Source organism: Eurosta solidaginis, chromosome 4 (genome assembly GCF_040869045.1).
Source record: "Eurosta solidaginis isolate ZX-2024a chromosome 4, ASM4086904v1, whole genome shotgun sequence".
Lineage (NCBI taxonomy): Eukaryota > Metazoa > Arthropoda > Insecta > Diptera > Tephritidae > Eurosta > Eurosta solidaginis.
In genome coordinates, this window is record NC_090322.1 from 236,571,632 (window position 1) to 236,590,242 (window position 18,611).

General features: G+C 39.2%; 1 protein-coding gene across 2 annotated transcripts; it reads right to left on the bottom strand.

Moving 5' to 3' along the window:
- Nucleotides 1-3,205: 3,205 nt before the first annotated feature.
- wap (DDB1 and CUL4 associated factor wap) lies at nucleotides 3,206-8,296 on the bottom strand. 2 transcript variants are annotated; one of them, XM_067780541.1, is made up of 6 exons: nucleotides 7,776-8,296; nucleotides 4,912-5,128; nucleotides 4,756-4,841; nucleotides 4,315-4,688; nucleotides 4,050-4,231; nucleotides 3,206-3,977 (listed from the first exon to the last, which is right to left on the bottom strand). In XM_067780541.1, the coding sequence occupies exons 2-6, from the start codon at nucleotides 5,100-5,102 to the stop codon at nucleotides 3,779-3,781; spliced, it is 1,032 nt and encodes a 343-aa protein (XP_067636642.1). In that variant the 5' UTR covers nucleotides 5,103-5,128; nucleotides 7,776-8,296; the 3' UTR covers nucleotides 3,206-3,778. The 2 variants fall into 2 exon arrangements, with proteins under 2 accessions (XP_067636642.1, XP_067636641.1); XM_067780540.1 differs by having other exon boundaries at nucleotides 4,912-5,104; nucleotides 7,776-8,295.
- Nucleotides 8,297-18,611: the final 10,315 nt, after the last annotated feature.

The following is an 18,611-nucleotide window of genomic DNA, read 5'->3' on the forward strand; positions in this document are numbered from 1 at the left end:
TACTCGTAGCGCTAGACCTATCAAAAGCTTTTGATACGGTCAACCATGGCTCGTTACTGCAAGACCTGGAAGGGTCTATCCTTCCCCCATGTTTTAAAAGGTGGACCGCAAATTATCTGGGTGGTCGGCAGGCATCGGTGCAATTTAGCAACGAAATATCAAAACCAAGGAGAATTAAACAAGGGGTGCCACAGGGTGGTGACCTATCCCCACTTTTGTTTAATTTCTACATATCTAAGCTACCTTCACCACCGGAAGTCACAATCGTTTCCTACGCCGATGACTGCACAATAATGGCCACAGGCCCAGGCCCTAAGATCGATGCGCTATGCAATAAAATAAACGGCTACCTCCCTGATCTCTCCAGTTTTTTCGCCGTGCGAAACCTGGCATTATCACCGACTAAATATTCCGCGACCTTATTTACAACATGGACGTCCCAAATGTCGACCATTTTGAACATCCACGTCGATGGCACTATGCTACCGACTGTCCTACACCCCAAAATCCTGGGTGTGACGTTTGATCAGGATCTACATTTTGGTGAGCCCGCAGCCGCAATTGTCCCGAGAATTCAGAGCCGTAACAAAAGCCTCAAATCCCTCGCTGGCAGTACTTGGGGAAAAGATAAAGAAACGCTCATGACTACATACAAAGCAATTAGCCAGCCGATTACGTGCTATGCGTCACCCATATGGTCGCCAAGCCTAAAAATCACCCACTGGAAGAAACTACAGGCCTGCCAAAATACTGCTCTCAGAATCGCCACGGGCTGTCTTATGTCCCCAGAACACCATCTGCATAATGAGGCGAGAATACTCCCCATCAGGGAGAGAAATGAGATGCTGACCAAACAGTTCCTGTTGAATACCCAGAAACCTGGGCATCCCAACAGACATCTGAGTGATGAACCAGCACCGCCTAGGGGCTTAAGGAGTCATCTCCGTAAGCATTTTGAGGAAATATGGCAACTGAGAACCCAGCCGTATGAAGTGAAAAAACACAAGCAGGTCCTTGGTGAACTCCATAAACAGGCTTCGGACCTTTATGCCGGGAATTTCCCGGTGAATCCAGTACTTAACGAAAATTATCCAAAACTCGCGGAAGAGGAACGCATACTCCCCAGGGAAACGCGTGTCACTCTTGCTCAACTTCATTCTGGATACTGTAACAGGTTAAACTCTTACCTATCCAGAATCAACCCCGACATACAAAATGTATGCCCCGCTTGCAATGTGTCCCCACATGACACCAACCATCTCTTCAATTGTAATGTGGAACCAACGCCTCTAACACCCCTTTCCTTATGGTCTACCCCTGTTGAACCGGCAAGTTTCCTTGGACTCCCGTTAGAGGATATTGATGACAATTTGTGATCGGTCGCGGCTATTAGGTGGGGCGAGCATTGCTACAACAACAACAACAACCTAATAGGTGCGACCGATCACAAATTGTCATCAATATCCTCTAACGGGAGTCCAAGGAAATTTGCTGTTTCAACAGGGGTAGACCACAATGAAAGGGGTGTTAGAGGCGTTGGTTCCACATTACAATTAAAGAGATGGTTGGTGTCATATGGGGACGCATTGCAATCAGGGCATACATTTTGTATGTCGGGGTTAATTCCTGATAGGTGAGAGTTTAACCTGTTACAGTATCCAGAACGAAGTTGAGCTAGAGTGACTCGCGTTTCCCTGGGGAGTATGCGTTCCTCTTCCGCAAGTTTTGGGTACTGTTCTTTGAGTACTGGATTCACCGGGTAATTCCTGGCATAAAGGTTCGACGCCTGTTTGTGGAGTTAACTGAGAACCTGCTTGTTTTTTTGCTTCATACGGCTGAGTTCTCAGGTGCCGTATTTTCCCATAATGCTCACGGAGATGACTCCTTAAGCCCCTAGGCGGTGTTGGCTCATCAATCAGATGTCTGTTGGGATTCCCAGGTTTCTGGGTATTCAACAGGAACTGTTTGGTTAGCATCTCATTTCTCTCCCTGATGGGGAGTATTCCCGCCTCATTATGTAGATGGTGTACTGGGGACATAAGGAGACAGCCCGTGGCGGTTCTGAGAGCAGTATTTTGGCAGGCCTTTAGCTTCTTCCAGTGAGTAGTTTTTAGGTTTGGTGACCATATAGGGGACGCGTAGCATGCAATCGGCTGGCCAATTACATTGTATGTAGTAATGAGCGTTTCTTTGTCTTTTCCCCAAGTACTATATTATGACTCCTTTCAGTGTGCTCGGATAGAGCAAATATTTGCTCATTTGGAGAAGTGCTCCGAAAAAAAGAGTGTTCTATTACTTCTTACTTTTTTCTTTGAGTTTCGGTAACGTGCTTACTGACTTACATTTATGTTTTTCAAAAATACATTGTTCCTCTTCGGTCTTTAACAAATGTCCGCTGCATAACATAAGTTCCGAGATCGAAAACCATCTGTTATAATAAAAATTAGGCTCTCAAGTTGTTAAAAAAAATAGCGGTAATAATCTGACTCTTACTTATAGAGTTACTTTGACTTAAAAAATCGGTTTCTATATATGATATATACGATAAAATGAGGTCTGAGTTACATACATATCAGTTCTCTGAAATACATTGTGTGTTTATCTGTTTTTCTTCTATTCTGGAGAAAATGTAAGCTATATGTTGCACTCTTAAATTCTAACTTTTAAAATTGGGCTCCTGGCACTTTACAAAATGGCGTTATTTGTAAGTAATGTGAACCCTTTTCTTATTCAGTGGAATATATGGTGTGAAAGGGACACACAAACTCACGGAGGAGCTGAGAAGAACCAGCAGGTCGGCCATATTTTCGTAAAAGAAAACACCATAAAATACATACAATAGTATAGTCTTGAAAGTGGGAAGTATACATCGAATTAAATTTTTTTTATCAGTATGCTTCTCTGGTTCCCAATATAAATTGAAGCTGTGTTTATGAAGTCTTAAGAAATGCACAAATCATGAAATGTAAAATATAATACAATATGTTTAGTGTGTTACACACCCTGCACTATCTAATGGCCTTGATTTACATACATACATTCAATCAGATTCAGAATGACTTAGGTGTGTTGGTTTGCTAGCTTTGTAAGCCGCATATAGAACACAAGAAAAAAGCATAACTTTCATAATCAAAATCAACCTTAATTTTCACTAAAATTATAAAAGATTTAACTGAAAATTTGGAAAAATTAAAACATTTACCAATTGTATGGTCTGGCTTTTTTTGTTTATTTTAGTTTGTTTGTCTTTATCTATACTTAATTTAAACTTAAATGTTATTCATAATGCAACTAAAGAAAAAATTAAATACAAATAACATTTTTTATAATAAAATTATAAAATATTAACATTTTACACAGCAGCAGAAGGCAGAGATCAAGGTTGGCTTCCTTCACACCGAATTTCAACATTCCTTTTCAAGTAAAAATACTTAATGTCCTTATTTAGCCACGCGATGTGCGAAATGCGATTCAATAGCTATCAATATTATATAATTTTTTTTTTGTCAGAGCTTTATATATTGAAAATGAAATGGATATGACCTCCAACATAAACATAGTGTTGAGGAATTCAGCCACCGTAACTACAATAGTTGCGCGATTTGATTTCGACTTCTTTCTTCTAAACTAAATCAAAAATGTAATTATAGTCATATGTTGTTTTTCGGGAAATTATTATAATTTATAATTTTTGAGTCAGATGGTGTGACAATATTTTGTGTGCTGCGCACATGTATATTATCATCATCATCGTTAATAACTTCTTATGCAATATTTTCTAAACACGCAAAATTTCGCATGCTTTCTTATAGCAAATCGCTATCCAATCGGGTTGTGTCGCACCCCATTGTATTTGATTCACTTCACCTTCGGCGGCTGTATATGCCAATATTGGATCCTCGATTGCCCGCGGCATTTGTTGAATATCCCAGATCAGTGCTTGGTGATCATCACCGGCAGTACATATATGACAGGAACTATAAAATATTAAAAAAATAGAAAAATTTAGCAAGTAGTTAGAATGAAACAAAAAATTTGAAATCATTTACCTATGCGGCGCCCACGCAATACCGTTGACGCACGCTCTGTGATTGCTCAGTCTTGCAACAGGTGTACAAGGAACACGAACATCTAAAATTATAACTTCACACGAATCCATCGCAACTGTAGCTAAATAATTTGGATCTTGTTTATTCCAGGCTAAACGTAATAAGGCTGTATGCGTGGGATCCTTTAAATAAATTAAAGTTACATATGAGACATAGATAGAACATATGGTTAGGTGTAGAATAAATTTGTTATTATATCACATACCTCATAAATGATAGTCGAATGTTCTAAATGTCTCAAATCAAACATACGTACTGAACCATCAGCGCCAACTGATGCAAACATATCACGTCCACCACCGGCGCGTGAAAAAGCTATATCATAGACTTCTTTATCGTGTGCAATCAATTGAGTTTTTACATGCCCGGACACATAGACTCGACCATGTGGCTGCCCGGTCTCTAGTCCCCATATGGTACAAGTCGTATCAATGGAGGATGTACCAACGAGATTCGGATCAACTTCATTCCAATCGAATGATGTTAATGGTGCGCAGAAATCGCTATTTTTATTATTATTCAGTATACACTCCAGTCGTGTATCTGGTTCCCCGGCGCGCCAGACGCGCAAATAGTCACCTGTTAAAGAATATTTTTTGATAATTAAATATTTGTTGCAATAAGAATATGTTCACATGCAAATTACCGCTGGTTGCTAATAAGTCTGGATAAATTCCTTTAGAATCTGGTATCCACATTATTTTCGTAGTCGGGTATGGATGGTCAAAAGTGCTATGGAGATTGTAAAAAAAAATTCCAAAAATTGTTTACACTGGATATTAGAGTTGTAAAACTTTTTTACCTTTTAGCACTGAATTCACTGGTATCTTCATCGAGACTGATGATTTGGACTTTGTTGTTGTATTCTTCGATAAAACTACCTAGTGCTAGACGAAATCGTTTGTCAGGACGCACACTCCAATTCATGGAGTACAGGGGCCAAGGCGCCAAATACTTGTAGATTTCTTTCCGTTTGCTGGCGCTTGTTGACATAACTGCATTGAATGTAAAATTATTGCCTTTAAAAAGTTTTTATTGTAAATTTATTGAAATATGTTCACCCCAATTCAGAACCAAATTTAAGATTACTAATGAGGAGCAAAAAAAACTTTTTTTTTACATTCACTTTTTCATAACTCATTCATAATTCAACCGTAGGCACTGCGGGAACTCAGCCTCATCCTTCCAAAATCGGTAAGCTTAACTTTCAACTGTGACCCGTACCTGCGTTACACAACTACCTACGTCATTGCTACAACAACTCGGACTTACGCAATGCATGTGCAGCAACTGAAGTGTATCCACAAGACAAATGAATCAACTCCTCCTCCATCAAAGACGTTTTTATGTAACTCGATTCGAAAGCTTCCTAATCACATACGTTTTCTTTCCCAAATCCGAAAGAATTTCTTTCGAATCGAGTTCATAAAAGGCCCAAGCCCTTTATAGTCTCAGGCCCTTATTTATCTGTGTTATAACAATAAGTAGCAGTTGCCGACCAAGATCACTCTTTGCTTATTTTCGCATACACCGATTGGGGATAACCATACAGGCCAGCAAAGAAGATTTTATTGGGAACGACTACAGAACATGCCCTAAGGGAGGTGAAAGGTGGGCATACATAATGAAATCAACAGTCACATCAGCACAAGGCCACGCACTCAATTCTGAAACTTTCTTGAAAGCTTCACAGAGAGCAAGGCCATGAATTTTCTGGAACACGAAAAGGACGGGGAAGCATTAAAACAGGCGAACCCCAATGGTGAGCAGTGCGGGCACGCTAAAGACAGAGCGGATGAGCACATGCATAGTGTCCATTGCCACTTGTTCTTGTAGCGATAAGGGCACTCTCCGATTGCCTTGGGGAGTATTATCGATGTTGATGGTCCTTTGCCGGATGCAGATCCGGTACGTTCTGGCACCATTAAGGCACCAGCCCGACCATCTCGGGAAAGATTTAATATGACCACATGAAACCTTCAAGGTCATCCCGCCATCCTACCCCCTAGATCCGTGAGGAACTTGACAGAAAGAAGACAAAGAAATAGAAAGACGCATATAACTATTCTCCGCATTCAGCGTCAGATGCAGGCCATCCGAAATTACCCCTTTCCGCCTAGAAGCACACGATATCGCAAACATGGTGCAAATTTTATTAAGTTTGAATGGGAAAGGTGGCTTAGAAGATAATGCAGTTTAATATTTTTAAATATTCTTCTGTTATTTAGCAGCAACAGCTGATAATAGATTAACGAATATCGACAAAGGATTGTTATTGAAAATCGAAATCGTTATATTTATCAATTCGTTTATCGCTATATCGAATGTCGCTGAAAAAGTTACAGAATTCCGGTTATAGATATTGCCAAATGAAGTCCTCTCAACTCAAATTATTCAGTTTTGCTGGTACTGTATTTGTTTAAACAATTTAGCCTATTTGATGATTGGGTTGGAGAACCTATATATTGCGCTGGGTAATTCTATACGACAGTATGACTCTGCTAATACGCGTGCAAAAATATCGAGAGAGGTGCCAATGACGCGTATTGACCTCGAAGACAATAATCCGAATGCGGAAAATTTTATCTCTGTCCGGAGATATTTGCAGTTGAAGTTGGCGATTTTCATGTGGTTGTTGAATGTTGGTTTACCCACAAAAAAAAATTGTGAACATAAGTGTTTTGTGCGGATATAGTTTTGGTCTCCAAAGCGGTGTTGGACCCACCCAGGGTAATTTTTTCTGCGCAAATATACTATGGATCCTACCCACGGTTTCGGAGGGACCCGCGGGTCATTTTTCGGTTTTTCGTTAATATCTTTTGAGCGACTTAAATTTTTTCTTTTCCAAGGCGGAAAATTATTATTAATACTGATGTTAAGGCGCGTCGTTTGACACCTCTCTCGATATTTTTAGACGCGTATTAGCAGTTTCATGCTGTCGTATAGAGCTAACTTGCCCTGGAATATACTTGATGGGGTTGCCCTACAGAACCTTCTTGAGCAAGACACATACCAGTCGATGCAGTTTAAGGAACGTAGTTGATACTTGGCTTCAAAACAGTATAAAAAAAAAACACCAAGCACCGGGAGAAGTCTGGTCGCTTCAAATCGTTAAAATCCTGCCCCACTAGACAACCAATGCATAAAGAATTTCATAATTTTCATTTAGCAGTTGGCTATAGGAAACATCCGTATGCCTGGCATAGAACTTCAGCGGTCAATGGCATTCAGTAAGAGAAACACAAAATGCATAGAGAACAAGCGAACAATAAAACAAAAATTAAAAGGGGTTCTTCGATTCGCAATTAACATTTCAAAGATTCATACATACAGCAATTTGGCAAATAAGTAAAAAGGAAGTACCCTGCTAGACAGCTGTCAGTTAGTTGAGGCATCAATTGACAGATATGGCTGATGGAAATTTACATCACAGCGTAAACCAAAGTTTCTATCAGGTTGTTAGAAACGAAATGACAAACCTGATATAAACATTTTGTATACTTGTATACGTGTATGCATACACACACATACCATGGTTTTCCATAGGAAAATTTATGCGAGTGTATTAATGATGTCAAAAATTCTGTTGTTTCCGTCAGCTCCGTCTCGCAGGGTAGCTACTTGCAGAAATGAATACACTTACATACAAACATATTTAGGACTCACCTTAGCTTTTGTTTATATACTCAGTGTTATGTACTGTTAAAACGTATTATTTGTGGAAAATCGAAGAGATTTCTTAAAATCAATACAATACGAACTTAAAATAAAATCTTGAAAAGTAAAAAAACAAAATAAACAGCACTCAGCTAATATATGACCGCTATACACTTAAACAAAACCCGGTCTCCGGCAATATTTTCACACCATTTTAGCCTTGTTGCTTAATTTGGCAGCTGCTGTCTGTGTCAACTCGCGATGCTCGTCTTTGACTTTATTGTATTCACGTTTCGGCTGAGAAAGCTTGTAGCTCCCACTGCAGGAGCTATGTTAAATGTGTTGTATTTGTTGAAAATCTACAACACTACACTCTCTTTAATAATAAATTGTTTAAAAAACTTTTCAATTCTTTAAATAAATTGATACAACACCGATATAGCAAAATTATTCCGTCTTCACAGACGACAAAAAAATGTATATAACAACGCGCAATTCTGACGTTTTCTTTTACATAGGTACAGATGAGCGAGTAAAAAGTGTTGCCGTTTGTTGAAAAATACCTAAAGGCGGTGCATGCTGTCGTAAAGAATTACCATTAATTAATTCTCTTTCCAAAAGTCACATCTCCATAAAAGCGGAGTCATTGGTGCCGTTTGTCGTGTCGCTGTAGTCGTATCCCTAACGTATTCAGCTGTTTATCGTTACAGCGGGAAACCAAAAACCAATTGGTTGGCTACGATACGGTTACGACCTTAGCGGCAACAACAATTGATTGCATTGATTCCCATAAGGTTGGTCGAATCAGCTGTTATAAGGTTACCGATACGGTTACCGATAACGCAACTGCAGCTTAAGGTGTCTACCGACATGGATAAATGCGAGACGATGGAAAGTTTCCCTCATGGAAAACATTAGGCATAATTTTTTTAAATTTCCAACGAGTTACTCGCCACTCGTAGCAGACTGGTGGCTCTTATTATATTTATTCTCTTTGGTAAAACGTAATACGGGCTCAGTTTTTGTTCTTTGTATTGCGAGGAAGTTGAAGTACAATGGAATGTGTATGTTTGCTTATATGTATGTCGCCCTGCTGCCACTTTGTATAGTTCCGCCATGCTATTGCCTTTTGTGGCATAAATGTCTAATTTTAAATACCTTGGCAAAGTAAACAAATGGCCTTTTCTTTTCTGAGAATATTGTCGGCCCATTGTTTCTCCTAAGCTCGCTCGGAAGATTGTGAGTTCTTTTAATAAAATATTGTAATGATTTTACTGCAAATCCTCTTATTTGCCCTTTGCCAAGTTCGAATCACTAAACTGTTGAATAAATAACTCCAATATTGAATAATGGAAAAATGGCCTTTATTAAAGTACTTCACAATAACACTTATACTCTGCAACAATGATGACATGATATGAAACTTCTCGCTCTCTGAGAGCGCGTGAAAATGTGCATTTTTTATAACATTGACCATAGATGCCATCATCCTCAAAATCAAATTTGGGCATTTCGGAATAACTTTGGGGTATTTTACATGGTAAAGGTTTAATTTATGATTTTCACCGAAAACTTACTCAAGATTGTCAAATGGGATATCAACAAACTCGAATTTTTTCAGGATCGCAAATACAAAAAAAAGCTTATTTTACCCGTTAAAAAATTTTCCGTGACAACACGTGAAATTTAATTTTTTGATAGCTAAGATAAAATGTACTTATCTCTTTTCGTGCGTTAATATAACAGCTCATTTAATTTTGTTATTTCTTGTACCTTTTTTACAAATTTTTGATCCGCTTATGTAGTTGAATACACTTGAAATGAAAAATAATGAAAACGCACCGATTTTCTTGGAATTTTTTTTGCGCGGTTTACGCAACTCTGATCTTCAAGACCTATTCTTGGAAACGAATGAAGTTTGTTTACAATCGAATGAACCAATGTTTACTATTGAATGAACTTAAGACCCATTCCTGAAAACGAATTGAGAGAGAATGAATGTTTCGTATCATGTCATCACTGCTCTGCAACTAGCTGTCATCATTGCTAGCTGACTTAATAACCAAACTGATTGATAGCTCAAATCACTGATGACCTGATACGAAACATTCATTCTCTCTCAATTCGTTTCCAGGAATGGGGCTTGAAATTAGCTGTCTATTCATTCAATTGTAAACAAAAGTTCATTCGTTTCCAAGAATGGGGCTTGAAATCAGATGGCTATAGAGTTGCCTAAAATATTCAAAAAAAAAAAACTCTAAGAAATCCGTTTGTTTTCATTATTTTCAAATAAATCAGCAAGTAAGCTGATAAAAACTTATTAAAATTTACAAAAAAGGTAAAGTTTTGTATAAATATTTTGTGGTAGATAAGTGAAAAAATATAAAATAATATATTTCGATTGCGTTGCTTTGCTTTGTTGTTCTGGCAGCGCCATAAGATAACAATAAGCGGCTAGCCCCTTTTTTCACTTTGATGCGACCAAAACGTTATATACATACATACATACATATGTATATCCACATACAATAAAAAACGCAAAAAATGTATAAGAAATTACGAAATTAGATCACTTGGTGAGGTATCTGCGTTGTCGTCCGCAAAAGGCTATTAATTAAACATGTTGCGTTAACCTATACGTATACCTACAATTTATCTCAGCTGTCAAAAATGGAATGTCGCAACGCTCCACAAAAACATGGCCTTTATGCATCCATTTACATCAAAGCGTAGACTAAGAAGCTGACTTTTATATCAATCGAAAGTTGCTACCAAAACCCGTTTCGTGTGCAGCCCTTCGATGAAAGGTGTTGTCACTGATAAATTTTTCACAGGTGAAAAAGAGTTATTTTTTTCTTCGGATTTGTAATCCTGACAAAAATTCGAGTTTTTTGATATCATATTTGACAATCTTGAGTAGATTTTCGGTGAAAATCATAAATTAAACCTTTACCATGCAAAATAGCCCAAAGTTATTCTGAAATGCCCAAATTTGATTTTGAGTATGATGGCATCTATGGCCAAAATTATAAAACATGCACATTTTCACGCGCTCTCAGAGAGCGAGAAGTTTCATATCAGGCCATCAGTGGCTCAAATGAAACTGAATTCTCGCCTCTACTATTCTCGCATTTTTATACTCTTTGATTTCCTAGTTGCATACTTCTAGGCTTTTCCATTCCAGAACTTACTAGTTGGTTTCTCAACTACGACTACAGATGTATAATTTTTATAGCTTCTCTCACACCCCATGCGCTTGTATGTGTGAGCGACACTTCCACAATTAAAATTGCCTACATTTAGGAGCATCTCATCTAACTGCTGCTAGCCTCTCCAAATGAACCACTTTCATTTTGGTTCGTGGTTTGCCAATGGTTTGTATGCGGTACACTACATCGTTGATACGTTTTACAACTTTGTATGGGCCTTCCCAGTTACACTGCAATTTCGGGGACAAACCTTTTTTTCGTTGTGGGTTGTATAGCAGCACCAAATCTCCTTCCTGAAACCCTTCCGAATTAATTGCTTTATCGTACCTTGCTTTCATCTTGTCACTCATAATCTTTGCACGTTGCCTTACCAGATCGTGTATCTCTCTCAGCTCTTCTTCAAAGACACCAGTGGATTTCTTGGCATTCCTCTCCGCATCGGTATCTATCCCATACTTCAAATCAGCTGGCAGTCGAAGGTCATTGCCAAAAATTACCTTTGCGGGAGTTTGGCCCGTTGTGTCATGTACTGCCGATCGGTAGGCCATCAAGAATAATGATATGTGTGTATCCCAGTCCTTATGGTACTTGTCTACTACTTTCCTTAAATGCTCCTCCAATGTTCTGTTGAAACGTTCCACCATACCATCGGACTGAGGATGCAATGCAGTTGTCCGTGTTTTTTGAATGCCCAACTTCTTGCACATTTCTTGGAACACAGCTGATTCAAAATTCCTGCCTTGGTCAGAATGTAACTCCATTGGTACACCATACCTTGCAACCCATTCGTTTTTAACCACTTCTGCTACTGTTTCTGCTTCTTGGTTTGGGATTGGGTATACCTCTGGCCATTTACTGAAATAGTCCATAACCACCAGTACGTATTTGTTTCCGCGGTTGCTAGGAAATGGACCTGCGACATCCATGGGGATCCTTTCAAATGGTGCACCTGAAATATACTGCTTCATCTGGCCATGACTTCGGGTTTTGGGCCCTTTCGCTCTGTTGCATACCTCGCAGTTGGCAATCCACTCGGTGACCGACTGACGGCAACCAACCCAATAGAATCTCTGCTTAATTTTCCCGAGTGTCTTCGTGATTCCAAGATGACCTCCACTTGGACCCTTATGCAGCTCGCTGAGCACGTCAGGAATCCTCTTTCTGGGAACAACTATCAGTTTCTTCTTGCATTGACCATCCTCACTCTCCCATACTCGATGCAAGCAACCGGATATCAATTCTAAACTGTTCCACTGTGCCCAATATGACATCGCAATGGGACTCTCTGCTGACATCTCCTCTCTGCTTGGTCTTTCGTTTCGTTCGAGCCCTTGCATAACATGTGACAGATCTGTATCTTCTAGCTGACACTTTCTTAGTTGTTCCTTGTCCCATTCATCCGTACACGTTATAGTCTTTAGCCGGACATCTATAATGTCTTCTTTAGCCTCGGCCTTTGAACAGTGCTTGCATTCCAAACTACATGGTCTTCGTGACATTGCATCGGCATTTCCATGGGTACTTCCTTTTCGATGCTCAATGGAAAAGTCATAGCTTTGTAGTCGCTCGATCCACCATGCCAATTGTCCTTCCGGATTACGGAACTGCAGAAGCCATTTCAACGCTGCGTGATCTGTCCTGACACGGAATCGCTGGCCGAAGAGGTTTTTGTGAAAATGTTTAATGCACTCTACCAATGCCAACAGCTCTCTCCGCGTAACACAGTAGTTCCTCTCTGGTTTTCCAATCGAACGGCTGTAATATGCAACTACCTTCTCCTGTCCATCGACCAGTTGTGATAAAACGCCTCCTATAGCATATCCACTCGCATCTGTATCTAGAATAAATGTTGCTCCTAGAATCGGATATGCTAACATTGTGGCAGTGCACAAACGCTCCTTCAATGTTTGGAAAGCCACTTCTTGCTCCTTCTTCCATTCAAAAGCTTTGTTTTTTCTTGTAAGCTCATGGAGGCTATGGGCTACGCTGGAAAAATTTGGTATAAATCGGCGGTAATATGTGCACAGCCCAAGGAAACTTCTCAATCCATGTAGGTTCTGTGGTCTTGGCCAATCCTTTACAGCCTCTATTTTTTCGTTCGGAGTGCAGATGCCCTCTGTCGACCCAAATAATTTACTTCCTTTTTAAACAGCGCACACTTTCTGGGACTTAACTTCAGACCAGCGTCAGCTATTCTCTGGAAAACTTCCTCCAAGTTCTTAAGATGTTCATCAAAGTTCTTGCCCAATACGATGATGTCGTCCAGGTACACCAAGCATGTTTTCCAATGTAGTCCTTTCAGTACATGGTCCATTAGTCTCTCAAAAGTAGCTGGTGCATTACAAAGTCCAAAAGACATCACTGTAAATTGCCACAGACCATCACCGACACTGAAGGCTGTTTTCTCTTTATCTTCCTTCTTCACCTCAACTTGCCAATAGCCGCTTTTTAAGTCCAGTGTGGAAAACCATTTCGTACCAGATAGCGAGTCCAGAGTGTCGTCAATTCTTGGCAATGGGTACCTATCCTTTTTCGTAACGTCATTCAACTTCCGGTAGTCCACGCAAAACCTCATTTTTCCATCCTTCTTCTTTACAAGTACTACCGGTGAGCTCCATGGACTAGCTGATGGTTCAATGACGCCGCTGTCGCTCATTTTTTGTATGATTTGACTCACAACTTCCCGCTTCGCCAGTGGAACACTACGTGGAGCTTGACGGATCGGCCTCGCATCTCCAGTGTCAATTTGATGTTTCACAACATTGTTGCGGCCAGGTTTGGAACCATCCTGGTCAAATATGTTCGCGTACTTTAGGAGCAGTTGTTTTGCCTTACTCTGATAGGCTTCCTCTAGCCCCTGCGTCCATGCCGTGAAGTCATTTGAAAGATCAGTATTACTAGATAAAACGTGTTCCTGGAGCTGTTCACAGTTAATAACTACTTCGGCCTCTTGGCATCTTCCCAAAATAGCTCCTTGGGTCAAATTGAATCGTGACTTGAACTCATTGAGTACTCTTACCGGAATACGTTCATCTTGTTTTGTCATAGCCAGGGTTTTTCCTACAAGTATGTTCAGTGCTGATTTATTTGCTGCTTCGACAACCCACAATTTGTTTGTCCCACAATCTCCATCAACCTTTGCCCAGATTACTTCTGATTTTGGTGGTATTTGCTGACTCTCTTCCACCAGCACTCGTTTACTGCTGTAGTCTCTCTCGTAGCCGAAATTAAGTGGCACATCCATGTTCTTATATCGCATCGTCTTGCTTTGCATATCGATCTTGATGCCTTGGTTGATTAAGAAGTCCACTCCAATTATGATTTCATCAACAATACCTGCTACTATAAAATTGTGTAGTACCGTGACGTTCCCAATTGCTACTTCACATTCTACTTCTCCAATTACCTGGGTGTCCTCTCCCGTGGCTGTACGTAATCTTGCTCCAAGCAATGGTCTTATCTTCTTGTTGACTAAATATGATCGAATGATGGAATGAGATGCACCCGTATCTACAGTCAGTAAACGTTCCTTTCCATCCACATGTCCTCCGACAGTAAGATTGCTTGACCTTCTTCCAATTTGCGAGATAGAGATTATGGGGCATTCAATTGAGGGAGCCAGCTGTCGCCCCTTGCGGCTGACTCGCTTTAGTTTAACGATTGAGTGGATTTGGAGATTTGCTCGTCTCCTTCAGCTCTGCGTTTACGGCCACCCACATTGCTGGAATTGTTAGGATTGGTACTACAATAACGTGCAATGTGCCCTGGCTTCCCACACTTAAAGCATTTGACGGCATCATCGTTTTTCAGCTGCGTTCCTTTTAATGCTTCCAAAATTGTGTCTAGCCAGTCTGGCCTTTCCACTTCCACGCGATGAGCTTTGTATGCGGGCTTACTCAAAAGTGACGCTGTTTCCTGAGTCAGTGCGTGGGATACCGTTTCAACAAATGTTACTTTTGGATTCGTATATGTAGCCCGCTTCGTTTCCACATCTCGTATGCCATTTATGAAGCTCTGGATTGTTACCCTTTCAGTGTATTCCACGGGTGCGTCCGCATTTGCCAACTGAGCCAACCTTTCAACATCCGAAGAAAACACTTGCAAAGTCTCATTAGCTTTTTGGTAACGGTTTTGTAATTCTATTTGAAATATCTGTTACCTGTGTTCGCTTCCGTATCGCCGTTCTACAGCAGCCATCAATGCGTCATAACTGTTCCGTTCGTACTCTGGAATAGTCTGTAAGATTTCGGCAGCTGGTCCTTTCAATGCTACGAAGAGTGCGGCAACTTAATCTTTCACATTCCAGTTGTTCACTGCTGCGGTCTTTTCAAACTGTAGCTTAAAGACCTGGAAAGGAACAGAACCGTCAAAGGATGGTGTTTTTACCTTCGTATTGCTTGCTGAAATAATTGGGCGATTTAGTTGCAGCTCCTGTATACGACCTTTTAAAGCATCTACCTCAGCCTCGATTTTGTTCTCAAACTGCATTATTTTTTCGTCCATACGGGCTTCTAGTTGTACAGAGATCTGCGATGATACCTGTGCTGAAATTTGTCCCGACATTTCGGATATACGTGCCTCCTGTGCTTCAATCCTGGATGCTATTTGTGACGATATTTCGGATATATGTGCCTCCTGTGTTTCAATCCGGGATGTTATTTGTGACATTTCGGATATACATGTCTCCTGTGATTCCATTTGGGATACCATATATGTCTTCTGTTCTGCCAGTTGAGTTTCCGTCTTGGATGTAATACGTGTCTCCTGTGACTCCAGTTGGGATGTTAAACGTGTCTCCTGTTCTGCCAGTTGAGATGACACTGTCGTTGTTTGAGCAGATATTGCAGCTAAAATCATGTTCAAGTCTGTGCTCGTAACTGTCTGCGGTGTTTCTTCCATTTTTGTTGTTTCCTCGCCATCAAGGTGAAAGTCATACTCTTGCACGTCAATTCCTTCTAATTCCATTGCCTGCCGTAGTCGTTCTTGAAGTTCTAGTTTAATGCCGGTTGTATTCAATCTACGGCTCTCCAACTCCTTCTTCAGTTGCTGGATCTTCAATTCACTTAACTTTGGCATGTCCACGTTGTATTCGAAGTCTTCGGAATTTATTCAACAATTCCTCTTCTGACACCAATTGTAACGATTTTACTGCAAATCCTCTTATTTGCCCTTCTGCCAAGTTCGAATCACTAAACTGTTGAATAAATAACTCCAATATTGAATAATGGAAAAATGGCCTTTATTAAAGTACTTCACAATAACACTTATACTTTGCAACTAGCTGGCTTAATAACCAAACTGATTGATAGCTCAAATGAAACTGAATTCTCGTCTCTACTATTCTCGCATTTTTATACTCTTTGATTTCCTAGTTGCATACTTCTAGGCTTTTCCATTCCAGAACTTACTAGTTGGTTTCTCAACTACGACTACAGATGTACAATTTGTATAGCTTCTCTCACACCCCATGCGCTTGTATGTGTGAGCGACACTTCCACAATTAAAATTGCCTACATTTAGGAGCATCTCAATAAGATGTCTGCATGTGTTTGGACATCTCATCTCCGCTGCGTGTACGTACATATGTGTAGACATAATGATTGAATTATTGATGTTCGTACAGTCACTGCTTAGCATCGGCTTAGAAATGGCAGTGCCCCTTAGTGTTGCAAATATTCGTAACAATATGTTTCACTAAGTAAGAACATGGGTCTAGTTACCTCCAAAAAGAGCCATTTCGCATAGCTTCAGGTGGCCTGGTTCAAAAGTTAGAATTTAAGAGTGCAACATGAGGTCATTTTATTCAGAAAAGAATACGCCAATAGTAATGATGCCTGAGTCATAACCATATTTTTACTTTACCATATCTATTGGCATCAGTCCTTAGTGCCTTAACCTAAAATATGTGATAATTTCCTAAAAGAGAAGGAAATGCAAAAAATTAATACAAAATTGCACAATTAATAGGTCACTTAGTAAAAACGTATCCAATACAAAAAAACGAAACATCCAACAAGTTAATTAATTCACCATTTCAAATATTTATAGGTTATGGATATGGCGAAAAACGAAAAATGAATTGGCTTGCTATGATATGGTTATGACTAAAGCGTTATGGCATGGTACCAACAGAGGCAATTTAAGATATAGATGTTGCAGGGACGAAAAATAGTGTGAAGCAGCTTCACAAAACTCTAATAGGTCACATTCGCCACTTACCACAGCAGAATTTGTTAAACTACGATTGTTTGCATTATTAGGGGGACTAATTTAACCTTATAAATGCCTTATAAAGTGTTTAAACGTATAAATTTATCTAGTGCGTAAACGAACTGTCAAATTTCGAATGAAAAATCATTTACACAATTTGTATAAATTTACGCGCACATTTCATGGTGTAAACGCGATAAACTAAAGGAAAGCAACCTTGCAAACAAAACAGCCCTCATTTTCATCACAAATCTCCAACATCAGCAAGTCATTTACAAGAATATCTTAGTAAAGACATTTTAGTTTTGCTTCTTCACTTAATCTTGGCATTTTTTAATTTGTATAACAATCAAAAACTTTTTTTTTGCAATAATACAGATAATCGACTATTAAGTTTATCAATAGTATTACTAGGTGCGTTCATAAATGGATATAATTTTACACCTTATAAATTTATATGCTTTAATGAGTCCCCCTATTATTTAACAATTATTTGTACACTTTTTATTCAGCTAATCTGTTCAGAATTTTAATTTTTACTTTCTAAAACTCCAATCAGTGTATTTTGTGTGCTTAGATTATGTTAAAATTGTGTTAAAGATTTTGGTTTGGTGAAAGTGACTTACTAGAATTTTGTGAAGCTCCGCTGCTTTCCACAGAAGTTCGCGCCTGCAACATCTCTATCTTAAAATTGCCTCTGGCACCAATGGCCATGCATTGATTTCCATATATGGATTTGGATAGTGCAAGTTTTCCCTTAAGACTTAAAGAGCCAATTAAAGGTGACTTATCCATAACCAGATAAAACAGCTGATCGAACCAACCTTATGGAAATCAAGGTAATCGATTAATGGTACCATACCATAACGCTAAAGCCATAACCATACCATAGCCAACCAATTGGTTTTTGGTTTCTCGCCATATCCATAACCTAAAAATATTTGAGTGGGTGAATTTAATAACTTTTTGTAGATTTTATTCATTGTTTTGAATACGTTATGACTAAGAGACTTATTTTTTGTGGAATATGTTTGTAATTTTTTGCGTTTTCTTCATTTTAATGAAATTTTCACGATTTTTAGGTTAAGACACCATTAATCGATTACATTGGAGATGGTTATGGATATGGGTATGGTTACGACTATGGCGTTAGGGTTAAGGAAGTTTAATTGGCCCTTAAACTAGTAAAAACGATCTGCAGATCGGATGTTCCCTATAAAAAAGATTTTGGATTTTAATTTACTATAGAGTGGTTTAAAATAGTAAAATTTTTGTATTTCTTTTTTACTTTGCTGCACTTCTCCTCGAGAAATCCTATCTATTATACATACATATGTAATTAATTGTTCATACTTTAGAATTATAGTATAGCCGTAAAAGGGGCGCGAAAACTTCAACTTGCTCACTTTTATATAATAGATTTTTG

Excerpts from the sequence above, each read along its gene's own strand:
- wap (XM_067780541.1), bottom strand. The coding sequence starts at position 5,102 with ATGTCAACAAGCGCCAGCAAACGGAAAGAAATCTACAAGTATTTGGCG. Across the intron at positions 4,689-4,755 it reads AGACTTATTAGCAACCAGCG|GTGACTATTTGCGCGTCTGG; the intron begins GTAATTTGCATG and ends ATTCTTTAACAG. Across the intron at positions 4,232-4,314 it reads ATTCGACTATCATTTATGAG|GATCCCACGCATACAGCCTT; the intron begins GTATGTGATATA and ends ATTTATTTAAAG.